General features: G+C 47.0%; 1 protein-coding gene across 1 annotated transcript in view; it reads left to right on the forward strand.

The window, feature by feature from the left end:
- LOC126100261 (PI-PLC X domain-containing protein 1-like) overlaps window positions 1-23982 on the forward strand; it is a 460495-nt gene that overhangs the window by 369760 nt on the left and 66753 nt on the right. Inside the window, exon 3 of the mRNA XM_049910849.1 lies at window positions 15216-15339. Coding sequence (XP_049766806.1) covers window positions 15231-15339 — 109 coding nt within the window. The 5' untranslated portion in view covers window positions 15216-15230. The remainder of the gene's footprint in view (window positions 1-15215; window positions 15340-23982) is intronic.

The raw sequence follows: 23982 nt of genomic DNA on the forward strand, positions 1-23982 counted from the left end.
ATACGTAACATTTCCAAACACATTATTTGCGAAGTGTAGTTTTCCCGAAAGATCACGTTATATTAAGCGATTAATTTGATGATAATTGTCTCACATTGTAATTAACAGACAGCACGTTTGTACTTCGCTTTCATTTATTATTTTAAATCATTCGTGATTTTTTGTTCCGCTTGTTGTAAATACCATTAGGTACCGGAAATCCATTTTAAGTTATAGACACTTCTACTTCATCAATAACACACAGTTATAATCGTAGTCGTGTCTGTAAACGTTTACGTTAATACCTGAAACTTAAAGTCTTTGCATTATACGTTGGAAATTGTTCATTTTCTAGTTCTCGTTCTAGGAGTAACATATCTGCAACGATGTGTATCGTTTTGCTCCGGTTGGGCGGAGCATCTTGCTGATCAGGGGTGGAGCTTAAGTGGGGTGGGCGGGGACTATGTGTCGGGATCTTCGCATGTTTTAAGCTCATGTGTCGGGGAGCACTGCCCACCCCTGAGAAGGAGACGAGAGACGTCGTACAGCAGGCAACAGCGGCCCCACACACGTACGTCACTAGACTGCCGTCACCGCACACAGTATCGTAGCTGTCACTGAAACCGGCACTTGAGAATAGCAATACGGCGGCGAGCGCAGAGGACTTGTAGACAGCTATTTATTTACTGGTTGAAACGCTCGTAAGAAATGGGAATAAACTGATACAACTACGTTACCTTTAGAGTTTTGACATGATGGTCAACATATGCTTCGTGTTCGGCTGCATATTTTCGGACAACAGACGAAACATAACAGGTTGAGGCACACGTCTCAGTGCAAGCATAATTACAAACATTTTATGTATTTTTGCTTTTGTACTGTATGCAAGTCTACATAATCACATCACAGTTTCTCTTAAACGAAACACCGGCAATATTAAATAGTTTATATCTACTTTAGGGAATTTAATAATGTAGTTGTTGTGGCGTATCAAGACAGCCACGCCACTCGGAAGAAGCCGAAATGCACGCGTTAAATTCAAGCAGGCTTGCTGAGGTCTGAAACAGGATACGTAATAATGGTATAAAGAAAAGTACGTAGCTTCTGTAATACTTTAATCCATCATTTGTATACAGCATTCTTGATGATACAAGTGAGACTCTCTCTAAATATGTTTAATGGCGCCTTGCTAGGTCGTAGCCATGGACTTAGCTGAAGGCTATTCTAACTGTCTCTCGGCAAATGAGAGAAAGCCTTCGTCAGTGTAGTCGCTAGCAAAGTCGTCGTACAACTGGGGCGAGTGCTAGTACGTCACTCTAGACCTGCCGTGTGGTGGCGCTCGGTCTGCAATTACTGACAGTGGCGACACGCGGGTCCGACATGTACTAATGGACCGCGGCCGATTTAAAGCTACCACCTAGCAAGTGTGGTGTCTGGCGGTGACACCACACTAGTATTAACAGACGTAGCTTAATTATGTGTTTTTGACCTTTTATCACCTTCCGCTTTTCTTCGAGCAGTATACTCCTTAAAAAAGTGTTCCTATAAGTGGAAGGTGCATTTTGTCGTCGATAACAAGCGTCTTTATTCATTTGAGTGTGCCTACGAAAACTACAGTCTGCTTTGCTTCAAATGGCTCTGAGCACTATGGGACTTAACATGTGAGGTCACCAGTCCCCTAGAACTTAGAACTACTTAAACGTAACTAACCCAAGGACATCACACAGATCCATGCCCGAGGCAGGATTCGAACCTGCGACGGTAGCGGTCGCGCGGTTCCAGAATGAAATGGCTACAACCGTTCCGCCACACCGGTCGGCACAGTCTGCTTTAAAGGCGTATGTATATTGACGTTCTTCTCATAACACGATCCTACACTGCGTGTGTTAAACTCAATTAGTGCTCAAACATTTGCTCAAATCGAGAATTTCTTTAAGCCACCTCGTAAAGCTTACAACCCCATATCGTGTTAGTACCACACACAAGCCACGCTGGCTAACACGCTGCTTGGGGTTACACTCTTCTGGTATCAGACGTTCCCGGAGGGTCCACTGGGGGCCGAACATCACAGTAATCCTGAGTTCGGTGGAGCCTGTTGTGAGGTTGTGAACCACTGTGGGCTACGGCGGGACGAAGCCTCTCCATCTTTCTAGGTCCCGGGTTCAATGCACAACACACACACGAGACACAAACATGCAGATGCCGACATCCCACCTCACCAAACGTCCGGTTTCGGTAAAAGCTATGTCTGTGAGCGGCTCTTAAAGCTGTCACAGCGGCACAGACGGCCGTGTTCGCACCTGCCCTGGCTGCTGAGGCCAGACAACTGGGTACAGTGCTCGCACGCGAGACCAGCAACAGGGGTACACCGCCGCAGAAAGCCGTCACCGAGAAGACGACCGCGGTACTGGTGTCTGCCGCTGGAACCGCTCCAGCAGCGCCGCAGGAGCACGCCACGAAGGCGCCCGCCGCCCCGCCGGCAACGGCGGCGACCCGCCAGCCGCGGTGGAGACCGGCGCCAGCCAAGAGCAGGCAGCAGCACTGACCGCGCAGCGCGAGCAGCCGGCGTGCGGCCCACCCAAGAGAGCGCGGCTCCCGCGCAGGCAGCCCTGCCAGGAGACCGACCCCGCGACAACTGCGAGCTGCCACGGCTGGCGCCTGCCCGATGCTGCGCCAGCTCACCACTCACGCGGCACTGCAGAAGCGCTCGCAGCAACGCACTGCGGTGCCCCACGGGACACACGCTACTATTACGAACACTGGCTCCGACACGCTATCGAGCCGCATGGTAGCCACTTCCAACATACCCTAGCCTTGCGTAATCCGCCACACAAAGCAAGTTGTTGTTGTTGTGGTCTTCAGTCCTGAGACTGGTTTGATGCAGCTCTCCATGCTACTCTATCCTGTGCAAGCTTCTTCATCTCCCAGTACCTACTGCAACCTACATCCTTCTGAATCTGCTTAGTGTATTCATCTCTTGGTCTCCCCCTACGATTTTTACCCTCCACGCTGCCCTCCAATACTAAATTGGTGATCCCTTGATGCCTCAAAACATGTCCTACCAACCGATCCCTTCTTCTGGTCAAGTTGTGCCACAAACTTCTCTTCTCCCCAATCCTATTCAATACTTCCTCATTAGTTATGTGATCTACCCATCTAATCTTCAGCATTCATCTGTAGCACCACATTTCGAAAGCTTCTATTCTCTTCTTGTCCAAACTATTTACCGTCCATGTTTCACTTCCATACATGGCTACACTCCATACAAATACTTTCAGAAATGACTTCCTGACAGTTAAATCTATACTCGATGTTAACAAATTTCTCTTCTTCAGAAACGCTTTCCTTGCCATTGCCAGTCTACATTTTATATTCTCTCTACTTCGACCATCATCAGTTATTTTGCTCCCCAAATAGCAAAACTCCTTTACTACTTTAAGTGTCTCATTTCCTAATCTAATACCCTCAACATCACCCGACTTAATTCGACTACATTCCATTATTCTCGCTTTGTTTTTGTTGATGTTCATCTTATATCCTCCCTTCAAGACACCATCCATTCCATTCAACTGCTCTTCCAAGTCCTTTGCTGTCTCTGACAGAATTACAACGTCATCGGCGAACCTCAAAGTCTTTATTTCTTCTCCCTGGATTTTAATACCTATTCCAAATTTTTCTTTTGCTTCCTTTACTGCTTGCTCAATATACAGATTGAATAACATCGGGGAGAGGCTACAACCCTGTCTCACTCCCTTCCCAACCACTGCTTCCCTTTCATGCCCTTCTACTCTTATAACTGCCATCTGGTTTCTGTACAAATTGTAAATAGCCTTTCGCTCCCTGTATTTTACCCCTGCCACCTTTAGAATTTGAAAGAGAGTATTCCAGTCAACATTGTCAAAAGCTTTCTCTAAGTCTACAAATGCTAGCAAGCAAGATATGCGCCTTTTCTCATGCTACCCCTCCAGACTATCGCAGAAGATTCTTCCCCGTGTATCTTGCCTTGCATCCTCCCCCCCCCCCCTCCTCAGTACCCCCTCTGTCGTTAAATACGCTACTCTTCATCGCTTCTCGTCCACCTCTACCACCTACATGGACCTGTATTAGTGAGCAATCCTACCAAGACGCACAATAACATCTCGTAAACTCGATTTGCAGCTAACAATACGGAGCTAAGAGCAGATCTTTTGAGATGGTCACGTTGGTGTGAGCGTGGAAGGATTCCACCTTTTTTTAAAAAAAAATCAAAGAAAATGTCATATTACAGCTGCAATTAGCAATTCTTGGAGTTGCCATCATTAAAGCCGTACCTTTGTACGATGTAACACAGTGTTAACAAATAACTGAAACGACATAAAATAAGATTTAGAATCAGAGTATACGAAAACCAATAAACAACCCGAAAATGGAACACGCGGGCACACACTAGTAGTATACTATAAAAATCCTACTATTAACACAATCAGGAATGATAAATCGCCGTTGACACACAATTCGGATGCTCCCAAAACAGTCAAAATTAATGACTACATCAACAATAAAATGTTCTTCGTACGTCCTGTGAGAATTGTTTTAAAAGTTGCGGACAGACGACTGAATATTTGTGCGGGTCGATAAGTACCATCTAGATAGAATAGGGGAACAATTTACAGGAACCAGAGTTGCCTATTACAGCCGCAAGTATAGGTAGGCCGGTATCCAGACTTGTACACGCAGGAGACACACAGTGACAATCATTTAAAAGCTGAGCGTTCCATCTTCTGGAGAGTAGCACGCACGGATATATTCAATTGAGTCAACTTTACTCTTCGCCTGGCATTCTAAGTTGAGGAGCATTAGCTTAGAAGCAGAGGCAGCCCCCTATATGTTGATGTTGGCAGTGCAGACGAACTTGTACAGTAGCTCATATGCTCCAGCACCGTTGGATTCTAACAATGTTTTGAGGTTTCTTAGAAACTGATGACCATGAGCCCGAAGATTACTAACAAGGACGTTTAGGTGGTCCGTGTTTCGAGGACAACGTTGTAATATACTGTTCGGTTCTTCTTCCTCTCCGCAAACACATAGAGGGATGGCGCTTAGGTTGAGCCGATTGAAGCGTTTCTTGAACTTCCACTAATTACATTACAGTAATACTACACTACTGGCCATTAAAATTGCTACACCACGACGATGACGTGTACAGACGCGAAATTTAACCGACAGGAAGAAGATGCTGTGATATGCTAATGATTAGCTTTTCACAGAATTCACACAAGGTTGGCGCCGGTGGCGACACCTACAACGTGCTGACATGAGGAAAGTCTCCAACCGATTTCACATATACAAACAGCAGTTGACCGGCGTTGCCTGGTGAGACGTTGTTGTGATGCCTCGTGTAAGGAAGAGAAATGCGTACCATCACGTTTCCGACTTTGATAAAGGTCGGATTGTAGCCTATCGCGATTGCGGTTTATCGTATCGCGACATGCTGCTCGCGTTGGTCGAGATCCAATGACAGTTAGCAGAATATGGAATCGGTGGCTTCAGGAGGGTAATACGGAACGCCGTGCTGGATCCCAACGGCCTGCTATCACTAGCAGTCGAGATGACAGGCATCCGCATGACTGTGCAGCCACGTCTCGATCACTGAGTCAACAGATAGGGACGTTTGCAAGACAACAACCATCTGCACGAACGGTTGGACGACGTTTGCAGCAGCACGGACTTTCAGCTCGGAGACCATGGCTGCGGTTACCATTGACGCTGCACCACAGACAGGAGCGCCTGCGATGGTGTACTCAAGACGAACCTGGGTGCACGAATGGCAAAACGTCATTTTTACAGCATCATGATGGCTGCATCCGTGTTTGGCGACATCGCGGTGAACGCACATTGCAAGCATGTATTCTTCATCGTCATACTGGCGTATCACCCGGCATGATGGTATGGGGTGCCATTGGTTACACGTCTCGGTCACCTCTTGTTCGCATTGACGGCACTTTGAACAGTGGACGTTACATTTAAGATGTGTTACGACCCGTGGCTCTACCCTTCATTCGATCCCTGCGAAACCCTACATTTCAGCAGGATAATTCACGACCGCATGTTACAGGTCCTGTACGGGTTGTTTCTGGATACAGGAAATGTTCGACTGCTGCCCTGGCGAAGGCATTCTCCAGATCTCTCACCAACTGGAAATGTCTGGTCGATGGTGGCCGAGCAACTGGTTCGTCACAATACGCCAGTCACTACTCTTGATGAACTGTGGCATCTTGTTGAAGCTGCATGGGCAGAGGTTTTTCACAGGACCTTTACCCGTTCAAATACCCTTCTTACTGTTGTAGGTTTGGCTAGTTGCAGTAGCGGAATCTCCATTCTGAAAATAAAGCTTGACTAACAGTGCGTTTTCTGGTAACGTCAACATGGAACGACGGCAGACATATCTCACTACATCTCATTTTATAAACGATTCTCACGTCTCTAACGTGCTGCTGTCCAGCGCCATCTGTTGGCCGGTTTCTGCGCCAGTTTTTGGTCTCAGTAAAACCCCGTATGATTTCAGACATGTGCTCCGCCTGCTTTATTCCTTAAATTAGTGCTTTACGAAATGTTACCAGACCTCACACTGGCCCCACACTCTTGACTTCGCTGTGAAAAGCCTGACAAGAGCTCTGTGTGTGAGCTTCCCCTGCAGTCACTGAGTTTCTTTTAATTATAGGGATCACTTTACAGAGCTTTTTTTTTTGTGAAACCAGGTGCGCTGTCAGTAGGGGAGCAGTAACAGCCAAATGAATCGGTCAGTGGAGGTGAATGACTTTGAATGTGGATCCATCACTGGACTTCACCTGAGTAACATATCCGTCAAGAACATGTCAACCCTTCTAAAGCTACCTACGTCGAATGTTGCTGACGTGACTGTGAAGTGGAAACGTGAAGTAACAACCGGCAATAAACCGAGACCACCCAGACCTCGTGTACTGACTTACCGTCGAGCATTGGGTGGGGTGGTTGTAAAAAACGTACCATCCAACCTAGCGCAGTGACTGTGCGTGCGGGGCAGGAGGAAGGGGCTGCAACAGGTGTCTGCAGTCGGTTCTAAGCGACGCCACTGGACATCGTATGACTGGAGAGAGTGACCCGAAGCGGTGAACCACGCTTTATCCTGTGGTGATTCGACGGAAGGATTTTTGATCGGCGAGTGCCTGGAGAAGCAACCTGCCATGATGTGTAGTGCCACCAGTGAAGTATGAGGGAGATGGCGTTGCGGTACGCGGCTGTTTTACCTTGTTAGGTTGTTGGTTGGTTGGTTGGTTGGTTTGGGGAAGGAGACCAGACAGCGTGGTCATCGGTCTCATCGGATTAGGGAAGGATTGGGAAGGAAGTCGGCCGTGCCCTTTCAGAGGAACCATCCCGGCATTTGCCTGATTTAGGGAAATCACGGAAAACCTAAATCAGGATGGCCGGACGCGGGATTGAACCGTCGTCCTCCCGAATGCGAGTCCAGTGTCGAACCACTGCGCCACCCCGCTCGGTGTTAGGATGTGATCTCCTTGTCGCAGTTAGGAAAACATTAAAAGCCGAAGTACATGAACAGATATCACAAATTAGTGTAATGCGTACAGTCGAGGAACAGTTGAGAGACGACCATTGTTTGTATCAGCTTATCGAAGCACCCTGTCATAAAGCAGAGTCAGTCAGGCGGCGTTTTGCGGCGGACAATAACATCCCTGATGTGGACTGGCCCGCACAGAGTCGCGATCGGAACCCAGCTGAAAGCTCCTGTGACAGGTCGGATCGTCGAATTCGCTCCAGTCCCCAGCGTCCGACACCTGAGGAAGAATTGGCTGACAAGTAGTTTTTGGAAGTTTGTGGTAAGGTCTTATGGGACCCAACTGCTGACGTCATCGGTCTCTAAGCTTACGCACTATTTAATCTAACTTATGCTACACACCCTTGCCCGAGGGAGGACTCGAACCTGCGACAGGGGGAACCGCGCGGACCGTGTCAAGACGCCTCAGATCGCGCGGAATGGGCTGACATTCTTCGACATAAATTCAGCAGAGTCCTACCTCTCATGAAGGCAAAGTGCGGACCGGATATTAGTGTCCACCAGTAGATGTCCGGACAGTTTTGATCAGATAGCGTATAACAAAGTTTCACTTGCTGACCACGTGGCAAAGTACTCTCCCCTTTCCGTGCTATCACTTTCCAAAAACTCAATTCGATATCTTGCACCGTGTATGAAATACGATCGATTATATGATTAATTCACACTCACTGTGCTTGAGAGTGCGGGTGGATGTTAGTGCGCTACATCCATTTTTCCGAAGCTGGAGATAAGTATGGATTTGGTACCTAAAGTCTAAAGAAAAATTGCGTAATCTACACTTCATGCATAGCAATGTGTGCAAAAGGTAGACGAGTACGTCTCGTATTTTTTATTGAAAACTATCTGAGTTTCGTGTAACGGGATAGATTGGAAATATCACAGTAACTGTCACCATTAATGAAAAGATAAGGTTTCATCATTTTAACCAACATGGATGGACGTGTCAGCGATCTTACTTGTGATAATTACTTATGAAGAAACAGTCACTGAAGCTATCGTCTCGAGAACACGCAGCTGCTCAGCACGTCGGCAGCTCCATAAAATCGTTTAATCAATCTGAAGATGGCTTACCGTATGTGCCGAAACCGGTCATTTTATATAAATGATATTTTGCGATCGTGACTGTTTCTTCATAAGTAAAAAAAAAAAGACAAGCTGTTCATCATGAGGTTGTAAGTTGGTTTCTTGGTTGATTTACAGGAGGGTCCCAACCAGCCAGGTCATCGGTCCCATCGGATTAGGGAAGGATGGGGAAGGACGTCGGCCGTGCTCTTTCAAAGAACCATCCCGGCATTTGCCTGAAGCGATAGACGGGGGTTTGAACCGTCTTCCTCCCAAATGAGAGTCCAGTGGGCTAACCACTGCGCCACTTCGTTCGGTGGGGTTATAAGTAGCGAAAGAATCGAAATATTTTACCGAATACTTTTTTAAAGCATGAAATGCACTTAAATCCATACGAGCAACTACTAGAAAACGTGTATTTGTAATTGATATAAAACATAGGCCGTGGTGATATTTTACGTCCCATGTTCGCTTATATCAGAAAGTGTCGTCTGCCTGAATATTTCCGAGATATTACTTCGTTTGGCTCAAAATCGTTCAAATGGCTGTGAGTACTATGGGACTTAACATCTGAGGTCATCAGTCCCCTGGAGCTACTTAAACCTAACTAACCTAAGGACATCACACACGCCCATGCCCGAGGCAGGATTCGAACCTGCGACCGTAGCAGTCGTGCGCATCCGGACTGAAGCGCCTAGAACCGCTCGGCCACCAAGGCTGGCTTACTTCGTTTGGGACTGATTTTTTTCGCTTAGTCTCACGTTACAGCAGACATATTTTCTTACGTAAAATACGACATAGTATAGCCTCGTACGACTAGTATTTGTTTGCACACCGCTGGCCAGACAAAGGCAGTTTCTTTAATATCGTCTGAGGAAGACTGCAGAGCAGTCCGCGTGGCGTCCTCTACGTGCGAAAGCCGGCGAGGCGTTTACAGCACCCCTCTACACCGGAGAGAATGCAGGCGAACGCGAACGAGTGCGCATTCGCCGACTATTCGCTGTTGTTCGCCGCCACTAGCCTGCAACAGTAAACAAGCCTTTCCACTAGGGGGTACGCGAAACAACAGGATATGACGAGCGCAGCCTATGAACGCTGCGTTATGACTTCCTACAACACTATACAGTTACTGCTATGAAGGACAACTCTGATACTCAGAGAGTATTAGTTTGCACTGCAAGTTCACTATGTTTGACGAAGTTAGCAAAATGGAGTAGCAAAGAGGGGGGGGGGGGGGGTTAGGTGTCTGAATTTGTGCGGCAGCGTAAGACGCTTGGAGATACGAGTAATGCACTTGAAATGTAACTTCAGCTTTCTTTAACATCAGACCAGAACACTGTGCATATGTCTGTTGCAATTTGGTGCTGACTTTTCATTACAACTGAAGAGGGTCGCCGGTGTGGCCATGCGGTTCTAGGCGGTTCAGTCTGGAACCGAGCGACCGCTACGGTCGCAGGTTCGAATCCTGCCTCGGGCATGCATGTGTGTGATGTCCTTAGGTTAGTTAGGTTTAAGTAGTTCTAAGTCTAGGGGACTGATGACCTCAGAAGTTAAGTCCCATAGTGCTCAGAGCCATTTGAACCATTTTGAACAACTGAAGAGGAAATTTAAAAGCAAAAGACTAATTACCGACGACCGACATAACCTGAAGAAAGGCAAGCATTTACACTCGGGTTATTAGCAACGGGAGGCATTTAGAGTAACGCCTCGTATATTGGACCACTTCTCAAATTGGAATGAGCAGGAAAGGTTGGGTAGGAATGTTGAGGGAACCCTCAAGCGGCAAATAACAGAAGCTTGCACTCACATTGTTGCTGGCAGGAAGTTGCACTACGTTACGAGCGTGTGCTGTGCCGTTACATGTATTTTTCTTTTATGTGTCTGTCCCTACATCTAAGCTGACAGACGGAGTAGTCTTCAAGTTGAGTAAGCTGTACTTACACTTTGTGAACACCAACGATATAATCCGCTACAGTGGTAATAATTATTTATTTCTAAAAATGAGAGCACAACTCTTCTTCAGGACATACGTCCCACCTGCACATCCATCTGCAAAATTATAAATCAGTAATAATGCCTATCCACATAGTTAAGAGAATCAAAACTAAATAAAACCTACAGAAATTCTTCAAGAAAGAAACATGTACATAGCAATAAAACAAAGTCTTACATTACAATTAGTTGTTGCATTACTTTGTACATGTACCAATGAGTGACAATTTAGGACTACTCTCTCTAAGCGTGCTGTACGAATTCTTCAGTGATATTGCAGGAATTACGTCAATACACTTTGGTTTGACCCTGTTGGTTGGTTTGCTGTGCATTCACGTGCAGACAGCGTAATATGTGATTGGTGCCTCGCTGCCACACGAGAGAAGTTAGTTTTCACAGCAGTCGATGATAGTTTGTGGTTCCTTAGACGTTTTGTTGGCGGGTGTATTAATTCAAATTTTGACCATCACTCGCTTACGTTACGGGTACATGTCCCTTACCACCGGCATTGCAGCTTTGCATTGTGTTTCGTATGGGTCTGAAACACTGCTGAGTCCAAACTTTACTCAGCGTGTTACATTGTTGTCACACATGCCTGCAGGAGCACAATATACATAACTTTTTTTTACCGCTTTCTATCTTTATGCGAATCCGTGAGTGGAAGACCCCTAGGCCCGGATCATTGTAAGTTTTGTAGTTAGTTTTTGGGATGTCGGACCTTTAATGCAAGTATATTATGTATTTCAACCCATTTAGCAGTAGTTTCCGCTCTTTCAATTGGGACCTTTGTCCTTTTATTTAGGTCCTCTTCTGCGAGAGGCTTTCTGGCAGGCCTAGGATTCAAGATACCCGACTTTAACACATTTTAACCTCAGTTATGCATCCTTTGTGGACTTACATTTTAATGAAAGCATAGGGTTTTTTTCTAAGAATTTCTGTTCGTTGTGTTTAGCTTTCGTTATCTTAACCAAATGGACATGTATCATTATTGATTTATAATTTTGCAGATGCACCTGAGGATGGATTACATGTCCTCAAATCAGTTTGTGCTCTCCTTTTTAGAAATAACTAATTTTTACGACTTTAGCGGATTTTATCATTGATTGTCCCACGAGCAGAAACAGTGTTAACACTGGCTGTACTCTTTGTTATCCCCTCGTCTTTGGTGGAAGTAAAAACGGCGTGTTGTCCTGCACTGGACCGTCAGTATTTTCCTATATTGAACTACGCTTCAGGGAAGGAAGCGTGTCGTTAGCCGATGATGCACGGTCTGGAGCACCACACTGCATTACCGACGACATCGTCCAGCTGGTGTATGCCCTCATTACCCAGGACCGCCGAGTGATAGTGAAGGCCACATCCGCCGTGGTCGGATCGAGCGTCGTAAGTGTTCACACATCATGAAGGAACGACGGCACATGCACGAAGTGTGTGCCCAACGGGTGCCCCGCAGTATGCAACCACAGCAGGAAGCATGTCGAATGGCCCACTGTCTTGCTCATCTGCAGCGCTATGATCGGGAAGGAAATGCGTTCCTGGCACAAGTGGTGGCTGGAGATGAGTCATGGTGTCATCACTTCGAACCACAAGCAAAACGACAAAGTCTCCAGTGGAAGCATCCAGGGTCACCACCACCACCACCACCACCAAAAGAGGCCAAGGCCATCCACACGAGTGCGGGACAGCTTAGGCTTTCTTCTTTGACCAAGATGGCCCCCTTCTGATTCACTTTCTGCAGCATGGGTCAAGAGTGAATGCCCAGCGTTACGTGCAAACCTTGACCACCCTTTGCCAAGCGATCAAATCAAAACGACCAGGCAATCTCACGCGTAGGGTCATTCTGCTCCACGACACTGCAAAGCCTCATATGGGCAACACAGTCGTGACACTCCTGCAGAAATTCAAATGGGAGGTTCTCGGTCGCATAGTCCGGACCCTCTCCCTGTGATTACGCCATTTTTGGTCCCCTTACAGAAGCTCTGAGGAGCAAACGATTCACCTCGGAACTGGTTAACATGTCAGCCCCGGGAATTTTATGAGACAGCCATTCACCGCCTTCTGTCACATTGGGACAAGTGTCTCATCAGCCAGGCTCAATACTTCTAAGATACAGGTACTGGTTTCGGTAATTATGTCTCCGGATCGTTTCTTTTTGAGCGCCCTGATTGACCTCGATGGGCAATGAGTCTACAACCTAATGTGCTGATGCACATTTACGTTTGACCTGCAGCAGGAATCTCACAGTAGCGAGCACGGAGGACAAAAATGGCTCTGAGCACTATGGGACTTAACATCTTAGGTCATCAGTCCCCTAGAACTTAGAACTATTTAAATCTTACTAACATCCATGCCCGAGGCAGGATTCGAACCTGCGACCGTAGCGGTCGCGCGGTTCCAGACTGAAGCGGCTAGAACCGCTCGGCCACACTTGCCGGCTCACGGAGGACACGGACGGTGACTGCTAACACGTGCCGCTGGGAGGGAGCGTGCGAGGTAGTCGCGCACTGGCGGCAAACACTGTGTCCGGTTGGTGCTGTGGTCAACGCAACTGCTTCGTAAGCAGGAGGTCCCGGCTTCAGTCCCGGTCCGGCACACATTCTCACTCGTCACCGCTGATTTCACATTAGCTCCCGACGCAGCTGATATCGTTATTTCCTTACTTTCTCTTTCCTTTCTTCGCCCTCCACTTACAATTTGCATGAAAACAGACGAGACAGCAGATGAAAGCTTTGTCTGCTGCTAGCGCCGTAGCAGAGAGGATGCGAACTTCCTTCGACGGTCCGCCAAAGAACCGACAACCAGCGAAACACATACGAACCGATACACGATTGAATGTTCCTTGCCGCGCGGGGTAGCTGCGCGGTCTGTGGCGTCTTGCCACGGTTCACGTAGCTCCACCCTGTCGGAGGTTCGAGTCCTCCCTCGGGCATGGGCGTTTGTGTTGTCCTCAGCGTAAGTTAGAGTAAGTAGCGTGTAAGCCTAGGGACCGATGACCTCAGCAGTTTCGTCCCATAGGAACTTACCACAAATTTCCAAATTTCCAAATGCTGCTTGCCCGTGGTAGTATCGTTTATAGACCTATACTCTAACGTCGATCAGTTGTAGAATTTTGGAACACGTATTATGGTCGAGTATAGTGACTTTTCTGGAGACTAGAAATCTACTCTTTAGGAATCAGCACGGGTTTCGAAAAAGAAGAACGTGTCAAACCCAGCTCGCGCTATTTGTCCACGAGACTCACAGGGCCATAGACACGGGTTCCCAGGTAGATACCGTGTTTCTTGACTTCCGCAAGGCGTTTGATACAGTTCTCCACAGTCGTTTAATGAACAAAATAAGAGCATATGGACTATCAGACCAATTCTGTGATTGGATTGAAGAGTTCCTAGATAACAGAACGCAGCACGTCATTCTCAATGGAGAGTGATTTCAGATGTGCCACAGTGGAGTGTCGTATATATATAAATGACCTTGTGGATATCATCGGAAGTTCACTGAGGATTTTTGCAGATGATGCTGTGGTATATAGAGAGGTTGTAACCATGGAAAATTGTACTGAAATGCAGGACGATCTGCAGCGAATTGAGGCATGGTGCAGGGAATAGCAATTGAATCTCAATGTAGACAAGTGTAATGTGCTGCGAATACATAGAAAGAAAGATCCTTTATCATTTAGCTACAATATAGCAGGTCAGCAACTGGAAGTAGTTAATTCCATAAATTATTTGGGAGTAGGCATTGGGAGTGATTTAAAATGGAATGATCATAAAAAGTTGATCGTCGGTAAAGCAGATGTCAGACTGAGATTCATTGGAAGAATCCTAAGGAAATGCAGTCCGAAAACAAAGGAAGTAGGTTACAGTACGCTTGTTCGCCCACTGCTTGAATACTGCCCACAGGTGTAGGATCCGTACCAGATTGGGTTGATAGAAGAGATAGAGAAGTTCCAACGGAGAGCAGCGCGCTTCGTTACAGGATCATTTAGTAATCGCGAAAGCGTTACGGAGATGATAGGTAAACTCCAGTGGAAGACTCTGCAAGAGAGAGGCTCAGTAGCTCGGTACGGGCTTTTGTTAAAGTTTCGAGAACATACCTTCACCGAGGAGTCAAGCAATATATTGCTCCCTCCTATGAATGTCTCGCGAAGAGACCGTGAGGATAAAATCAGAGAGATTGGAGTCCACACAGAGGCATACCAACAATCTTTCTTTCCACGAACAATACGAGACTGGAATAGAAGGGAGAACCGATAGAGGTACTCAGGCTACCCTCCGCCACACACCGTCAGGTGGCTTGCGGAGTATGGATGTAGATGTAGATGTACCAGGCAGAATATCATCGTGCGCCGATGGGTGTTGACTTCGGTGTGAAGGGGTCGCTCTAGGCCGCGCATTGGGTGTACGAGCTTCCTCCGTGTTCGTAGTGGGAAACAATCGGCGCGCCGCAGTGCGCACCTTGTCCGCACATGAGCGCGAATCGCGGTTGGAGAGGTCGCGCCTATCTTATCGCTCGCCGATTGCTTTCAGCTGAGCGTGTCGCGCCGGCCTTGCTGCGTGCCGACGGACTCCAGAGAAGGCCGCCTTTGTTCCAGCAACCAGCGACCGAGATGCGCGCCGACGTCAAACTGCCGCTGCCTCTGCTGCTGCTGCTGCTGCTGGCGACGTGGGCGCCCCTAGCGGCTGCTAGGAGCACCTCGCTCCGAGACAAGTCGGCTGGTGAGTGTTCTACTGACCACAATTTTCTAGACATTTATTTATTTTTCACTCTCGTGTAATCCTTTAGAGGACCACGTGCCACTTTCAGTTCTTCATGTGCTCACCAGATTAAATCCGAGGGGCGTTCGTCAACAAATGCAACACATTTTTTTTCTGAAAGTAGGCTCGATTTATTCAGGATTACAATACACCGTATTATCCCCCACTATATTTCAAGATAATTGCTCGACAGCCCCACACCACATTACTGGGAGGGCCTGTATGGCAGCAAGGTACCTCTCTACTGGCCATCGTCTTGATGCAACAATAACTTACCCATCATCCACATACTGCTTCCAGCAGAGTGCATCCTTCATTGGGCCAGTCAGATGGGAGTCGGAAGGTGCGAGATACGGGCTGAAGGGTGGCTGAGGGGGAACAGTCCAAAATGGTTCAAACGGCTCTGAGCACTATGGGACTTAACATCTCAGGTCATCAGTCCCCTAGAACTTACAACTATTTAAACCTGAGGACATCACACACATCCATGCCCGAGGCAGGATTCGAACCTGCGACCGCAGTGGTCACGCGGTTCCATACTAAAGGGCCTAAAACTGCTGGGCCACAACGGCCGACGGGAACAGTCCAACAAAGTTTTTTGAGCCCCTCTCGCGTGTAAAAGTCCCCGCGTTGTCACGGAAAAGGAGATGTTCGTTTGCATTTTTGTGGCGGTGAAAGCCCTGAAGTCGTTTCTTCGGTTTCCTGAGGGTAGCACAGTGCACTTCAGAGTTGATCGTTGCACCATGTGGGAGGACATCAAGCAGAATAACCTCGTCAGAGTCCAGAACATCAGCGCCATGACTGTACCGGCTGAAGGAGCTGCTTGGAACTTTTTCTTCGGAGGAGAGATTGTGTGGCGCCACTACATGGACTGCGGTTCGAAGTCATGAACCCATGTTCCATCGCCTGGACGGTGTTCGACTAAAAGCTGTTACGATGAGCCTCGTAACGTCCCAGCATTTGCGCTCAGATTGTCGTTCGTTGCTCTTTATGGTCTCCTGTTACGTGGCGAGGAAGCCAGCGGGTACATGCTTTCGAGTACACCAACCGGTGCGCGAGCGTGTCAGCATCCCCAGCAGAGACGCCCAGTTGTGCAGCGAGGTGTTTAATTTGATCCGACGATCTGCTGTGAGAGTGTCCGCACGTTCCAACACTGCAGGAGTCAAAGCTGAGTGCGGCACGCCGGAGATCGGACGGGTTTGCGTGGCCTCGTTACGATCATGAACGACGCCTCCCACGACGACTCACCGTGCTTTTGTCCACTTCCAGATCTCTGTAGACATGCTGCAAGTCAATGAATATCTACAACTCTCTACTTTTGCGCCAAAAGAAACTCAATGACTGCTCTCTGCTTGGAATGCACCTCCGTTGCAGACGCCGTTTTCGGTGCTGCGTATTGCTCCGCCACCTATCGGAAAATCATAAAACTATAGGATCTAAGGCGGGAATATTCCACGATGTCCCACAACAAATTCCGCATTTTCTTCAACGGAAATCGGCCAGAAAAGAAATGTGTTGTATTACTAACTGAATGCCACTGTTAGTAGTTACTCCCACAAAAGAACACAAGGGATGCTTTGGACTGTGGGCTGTGGATGGCGTGGGTCTGTTACTAGAGGGTCGTGAGACCCTCCACTGCTGACCTAAGTCCAGGCAGTGGAGTGGTGTGTGTGTGCTAGTCGGACGTATGGATTCAGCGTGTGGGAATTAGGTCCTCACTGAAAAATATATGCAGATACAGTAGTACTACTAAGCCAGCAAGGTGAAAGGGAAAGCTAAATCATGGAAACATGTCTTCAAAGAAGATTGGGATTGGAACAGTTCCTATACTGAAACATTAACAAGGCACAATCAGTTGCACAAACTTACAAAAATGCCTATGAACAAAGGAATCTCGCTCCAGCTGGTATACCAGAACACACCAAGGATGCCCACCGTCCAACGGAAAGATCAGTTAACATAGTCTCTTTAGGTAATATGAAGTGACACCGTTGATATTCTTGCTGTACAGCAAAGGTGCCTAATGTAACATCAGGATTGAAGAACTATGCAATACGCAAATAACTGGATTTACACGGGTAAACCTACAAAAATGAACAATGTAGAAATATATATAGTTTACGAATTGGGAATGTAGTGACTAATCTAGAACAATAACCAAAATAATTGCACTTTTAATAATGCGCTTGTGGTCTATAGGTGAACTAATCTAACAACGTTCCGATTTCGGATCACATTGCACTTGCTATATTGTAACGGATCTCCAGCGGATATTTGACCATCAGAAATGAGGCAGTGCTGAATAATTCGTGCCCCGAAGCATCGTGTCAGTGCTATGCCAACGACTTCCCCTTAGGTGTCAAGAAAAGGCTGCAATACTGTTTGCTTAACAGGCACACGAAACTAGCTCACCTTGAACGTCTCCACATATCGCGCGCCTATTTCGCAGCACTACTGCAAGCCGCGAAGTTGTGATAAACTAATATCCTGAACATGTAAGAGACATTTCATCACTGCACTCCTCGTGTGGACAGCTTGGCATCGGGGCAGGAAAATGGTTCAAATGACTCTAAACACTATGGGACTTAACATCTGAGGTCATCATTCCCCTAAATGTAGAACTACTTAAACCTAACTAAACTAAGGACATCATACACATCCATGCCCGAGGCAGGATTTGAACCTGCGACCGTAGCAGCCGCGTGGTTCCGGACTGAAGCGCCTAGAACCGCTCGGCTACCGCGGCCACCTCGGGGCAGAAAATGTCGGTGAATGTAAATGCTTCCTGTAACATGCATTTGAGTTAAACTCAGGCGCTGCGGAAAAGAGGCGCTTATGGGAAAAAACTCTTATCCTAGGATGCTTTCAGCTCGCGACAAGGTTTTCGCTTACTGACGCGTTGTCTCCTATAGGAGGCATGAATATCTGCAGGAAAATTAATATTGTCGGTTGGAATAGTTGTGCACAGTGAGTATTCAATAGTATCAGATCCATTATACTGAGAAATGCCGTCAAGTGGTACTGCATTTGACGCCCGTAGCACAGTATATAACAAAACATCAACGATTCAGGTGGTAGAGAGCGGAAGTTGGTGTAAAAGCAGTCGACTCTCTGTGGTGCGTGTGTGTGTGTGTGTGTGTGTGTGTGTGTGTGTGTGTATCTTTCCTGCAGGTGGCAGACAGACACCATTAGTGCCAGCGCGTTTTATGTACATAAAACACGCTTGCTTTACTCTCTGTATAGTGCGTGAACGAAGAGAGCGCCGATCTTCCCGGAGACGACGTTGATTAAATTATTCCCTAACTGTGCGGACCATGTTGTGAAGCAGTTAAAAGTTTCGACGGAATGTACGCGCTGTGTTACTTGCGCGGAACCACTGCACTGCTGTGTGTTGCTGAGCGTGGCTGCAGCCCGCCATACATGAGTGTCGGCGTGGTTGCTAAACAGCCAGGTGATGACACTGTCTCGACGTGTAGATAGTAACTCCATTCGCGTAGGGGCGAGTACACACTAGGCCAACGAAGTCCAACGAACGACAGACACAGAATTCGGCCGAACATTGTTCGCCAATGCCTTGGCGTTCGGCTTCTCATTCTCACCAGACGTAGGGCTTGGGGCCAAAGGATTCGGCCATGTGGAATCGCGAGTGGCTCTCACAGCTTGCCGACGTTGCTCACCTTTGGTTACTGTTCTAAAATAGCCTTCTAATTGCAATTTCTTCGGCTAATATTGTGCATATCACTTTCTAATAGCTGAGTTATTTCCCTCCAAGCGACTAATCTTTTCAGTTTACTTTCAAAATCGCAGATCGTAAGGGCTCATAAACATCCGACCCACGATAAAATTCTTATCAGCTTTAATGCTCTCGCAATATTACTCTCCATACTCCAGTATTTTTAAAAACAATAAACACACACACTTAGCGCGAACAGGCATTGTGTGCAGGGGAAACAGCGACAGTTGAAATTAAGTTTTTCTGAACAGTCACAAGTCGCACTAAGTATGTTTCGCTTTTTTATTTAAGAGCCGACTACTGTATTTTAAAGTGCAAATTACAGAGTTTGCGATGACTCTCCTGAAAAATTAAAGACCAAAACCTGTCAATGAAATATACTAAGTGAGGCTTGTGGCTGTCTTGAAAGTGCTGTTTCAATAATGCACCATTCCACACATCAGCGGTAACAATTCCTCATCTACCCTGTTTACCAGACTTGGGCCACAAGTGGCTTCTTCCTGTTCCTTAACTTGAAACTTTGGCTTGCTGCGAAGAAATTTTTATCAAATGAGAAAGTGATAGTTACAATCAACGCGGATTTGACAGAACCTATTTTTCCAATGGGCGAAAAGGTTGGAGGACCACTGGACCAGGAGTATATCCCTCAAATAAGACTTGAGAAGTAAGTGCAGTTGTTAACGAAACAGACATTTTTTCTTGCTTTTTCACGAGACTTATCATACCATCCTTGTGAAAGGGCGGCAGTGATTAGGAAGAGACTCAGACAGCGTTGTAGCCTATTCCCGATGTTACTCAGTCTGAACGCTGCACAACAGGTCAAAAAGAAATTTGAAAGGAGAAATACATTTCAGCAAGAGCAAATAAAACTTCGATGTTTTCCCACGAAATCCAGTTCTGTCAGAGACGGGAAAGGACTTAGATCAGTTCGATGGAAGAGACGTCGTTGTAGTGGTCTTCAGCCAGGGGACTGCTTGGATGCAGCTCCCCATGCTACTCTAGTCTGTGCAAGTCTCTTCATCTTCGAGTAACTGCTGTAACCGACATTTGTTATCTCTTGATCTACCTCTAAGATTTTTATCCCCCAAACTTACCTCCAGTATTGGTAATCCCTTCTTGTAGTCAGTATATGCCACAAATTTCTTTTCTCCCCAATTCTGTTCATTATCTACTCATCAGTAACGTGATATATCCATCCAATCTTCAGCATTCTTGTATAACACCACATTTCAAAAGAATCTATTCTCTTTTTGTCTGAATTGCTTATCGTCCACGTATTACTTCCGTATAAGTCTACACTCGAGGTACAAGACATCTTGAATCTTAGATATTAGACGTTAAGAAATTGTTGTTTTTCATAAATGCGTTTCTTCTTATTGCCAGTCTGCAGTTCGCATCGTCCTTACTACGGCCATCGTCAGCAGTCATTTTCCTTCCAAAATACTCAAAGTGGTCTATTACTTGTAGTTCTCCATTTCATAATCTAATACCCTTAGCATCGCCTGATCTACGTCGCATTCCATTACCCTTGTTTTACGTCGACTGAAGTGACAAAACTGATGGAATAGCTATATGCAGTTATACAGATGTGGTAGCCTCGCGTACACAAGGTGTAAAAGGACAGCGCGTTGGTAGAGCTCTTATTTGTACTCATGTGATTCATATCCAGTCTCCGATGTGAGTATGGCTGCACGACGGCAATTAACAGGCTTTGAAAGCGGAACAGTAGTTGGAGCTAGACGAATGGAACATTATCTCTCACCGCGGACAAGACAGTGGCCGACGGCCTTTACTTAATGACGAAGAGCAGCGGCGTTTGCGTATATTTGTCAGTGCTAAGACACAGGCGACGCTGCGTCTGGTAACCGCAGAAAGCAATGTAGGACCCACGACGAACCTACGGTCAGGACAGTGCGGCGACATCTGGCGTTAAGGGGCTACGGCAGCAGACGATCGATGCGAATGCCTTTGCTAACAGCACTAGATCGCCCGCAGCGCCTCTGCTGGGCTCTTGACCATATCGGTTGGACCCTTCACGACATGAAAACCGTCACATGGTCGGATGAGTCCCGATTTTGGTTGGTAAGAGGTGATGGTAGCGTTCGAGTGTCTCACAGACACCACGAAGTCATGGACCCAAGCTGTCAACAAGGCGCTGTGCATACTGGTGATGGCTCCATAACGGTGTGATCCGTGTTTACACGGGACGGACTGGGACCTCTGGTCCAACTGCACCGATCACTGACTGGAAATGGTTATGTTCGGCTACTTGGAGACTATATGATCCATTCATGGTCTTCAAGTTCCCATTCAACGACGTAATTTTCATGGATGATAGTGGGCCATGTCAGCAGGCCTCAGTTATTGTTCAAGATTGGTTTGAAGAGCGTTCTCGCCAATTGGAGGAATAATTTGGCCACTCAGATCGCCCAACATGAATTCCATCGAACATTTATGGGATTGAGTCAAGAGGTCAATTTATGCACCGGCAACACTATATGGAGGGTATAGAGGCAGCACGGCACAACATTTCTGCAGGCGACTTCCAAAGAATTGAAGCGTCTCTGCTACGTCGAGGTCTCCCGTGGCATTTGTCATCTCAGTGTGTACTGATGTTCATCTTGTAGTCTCTTTTCAAGACACTAAGCGTTTCGTTCAACTGGGCTTCCATTTCCTTAGCTAACTATGAGAGAATGCGTCATCGGCAAAGCTCAAAAACCTTTAAAAATTGTAGAGGGAGACCAAGTTTTGAATAAAGTAAGTAGTTTCAAATGGATGGATGTCGCAGTACTTATAAGAGAAGGAAGAGGCTTGCACAGGATAGACTAGGGTGGACAGGTGCAATAAACCAGTCTTCGAACTGAGACAACAATAAAAATATTGGGTGGCGAAAAACAGACTGATATAACGACAGGGCGGGGCAGAGGACGTTCTGTAGAGGAAACTTCTCGAGATGGTCATAGCACAGGCCGGAACTCCCGTGACAGTGCCTCAGTTCAAATTACTGGCGCCAGAGCGCTACTTAAATATTCCAATACACTGTCCCACGGAAGTATCCCGAAATACGGAACTGAGCACTAGATGTCAGGAGAACAGAGCCTCCGGTATAAAAGAACGCTGGGAGAGAACCAGTAAGAACAGAATGGCTCGGTCGGGAGAACTGAGTGACTTCAAAGTTGGCGTCCGCCAACGACGCTCCGACACTTGTAAGGCTGAAAAAGTCGACTGTTGGTGTTGCGAGTGTGAAGTGGAACCGTGGAGGGACTACGGCAACTGAACCGAGACGGGCGGGTCTCACGTACTGACGGACAGCGACCGTCGGCCATTACAGGGTGGTGGTGGTAAAAAAATCGTGTGAAATCAGCGGAAAAAATTACTGACGAGTTCCAAAGTGCTACCAGCAATCCAGCTAGCAAAAGGGCTATGAGTACGAATTTAAAAAGAACGGCGTGCTGTGAGCAAGCAGTTCCTCGCAAGCCACAGATTCCTGTAGTCGTGGAGAGAGCCGCTTCCGGTGGTGTAAAGAGCGACGGCACTGGATAGTACACGTCTGGAAACCAGCTATTTGGATTCATGAATCGCGCTACACTCTGTCGCAAACCCGTTGCGCGGCTTTGGTATGGTAAATGTCCTGGAGAACATTACGGCCTTCACGTTCAGTACCAAAAGCGAAGTACGGAGGAGATGTTCTTACAGTGTCTTTCATGATTGAGGCGTGGTCCACTTATCGCATTTAAGAAAATGGTAAACGCGAAAAATATGATAGTCTTTGTCAGCATTTTGTACTGGGCAGAGCAGAGAAATTGTGTAGAGAGGATGACTGTATTGGGATCGCAATGCACTTTGTCATAAAGCTGCATCTGTCAGTCAATGGGTTTCAGCTCATGACATTCCTGAATTGGAATAGCCTACCTACAGACCTACCTGAATGCAATGGGACACATTTGGGCTAAACGTTGACTCACACTTGTCGGAACGTCACCGTCATGTTTTTGAGTGTCGACGGTCAGAGGAATTCCTGAGCATGGACTAGACGTCACGTCAATGTTGAAGGAACGTCGTGACGTTACAGCTCGTACATAAAATACCCACCAGAGGCGCTTCTTCGTAGTACGTGGTAGGTCGTCATAAAATCCCAAAATTTAGTTCAAAGTAGTTTGCAATGATTGCTGTTGCATTTAATGAGGAACGGCAACAGACAGCAAAAAGAGTCTGTGTTAGAAAAAAAGTTAAAAAAATCGAGACTGTGAGGGAGTGTTTGACACTGCAGTGAACTCAGATTCCTTCTCTCTGCCGTCGGAGTAGATGACTAATGAGATTGCCCCACATTAGGAACTAACAATTATTTGATATCAATAACGAACTGAAATCAAACACAAATGGTTCGTGATTAAGGGGTTCATGTATGAACGTAAAAGATTGCTTATGTGATCAAAACATGAAAGAAACGTATTTACTTTCGTGTTGTTTACACAAACCAAAATAAAATTATAAATCTCAGGGCCGATTTGACTGGGCGTGGACACGACTCAGCTGTTAAGGGGAACGAGGAGGGGACGACTCGTATCACCATTGTTCGTCATCGTTCGTCGTGTGCTGCTGTCGGCGGCAGGCGCTGCTTCGGTACGGCCGTCCTCTCGGGGTTGTGCGGCGCGGGTCGGCTGCCGTCCTCAGCAGTCGCTGCCTTGCGGCGGGGCCAGCGACGATATCCGCGTTGTCTGCCCGTTGTCGGTCGCGTGGCCAAAGCTGTGCTATCACGGTGTCGGAAGGCGGATCTGGGCAATTGGTGGAAGAGCGCCAGTCTCCTCTCGATTCCGCAGTGTCTCCCTCTCACTCTTCTCCTCAACCTCTCAGTTCAACTCCTCTTCGAA

The sequence above is a fragment of the Schistocerca cancellata genome, chromosome 9 (assembly GCF_023864275.1).
Source record: "Schistocerca cancellata isolate TAMUIC-IGC-003103 chromosome 9, iqSchCanc2.1, whole genome shotgun sequence".
Lineage (NCBI taxonomy): Eukaryota > Metazoa > Arthropoda > Insecta > Orthoptera > Acrididae > Schistocerca > Schistocerca cancellata.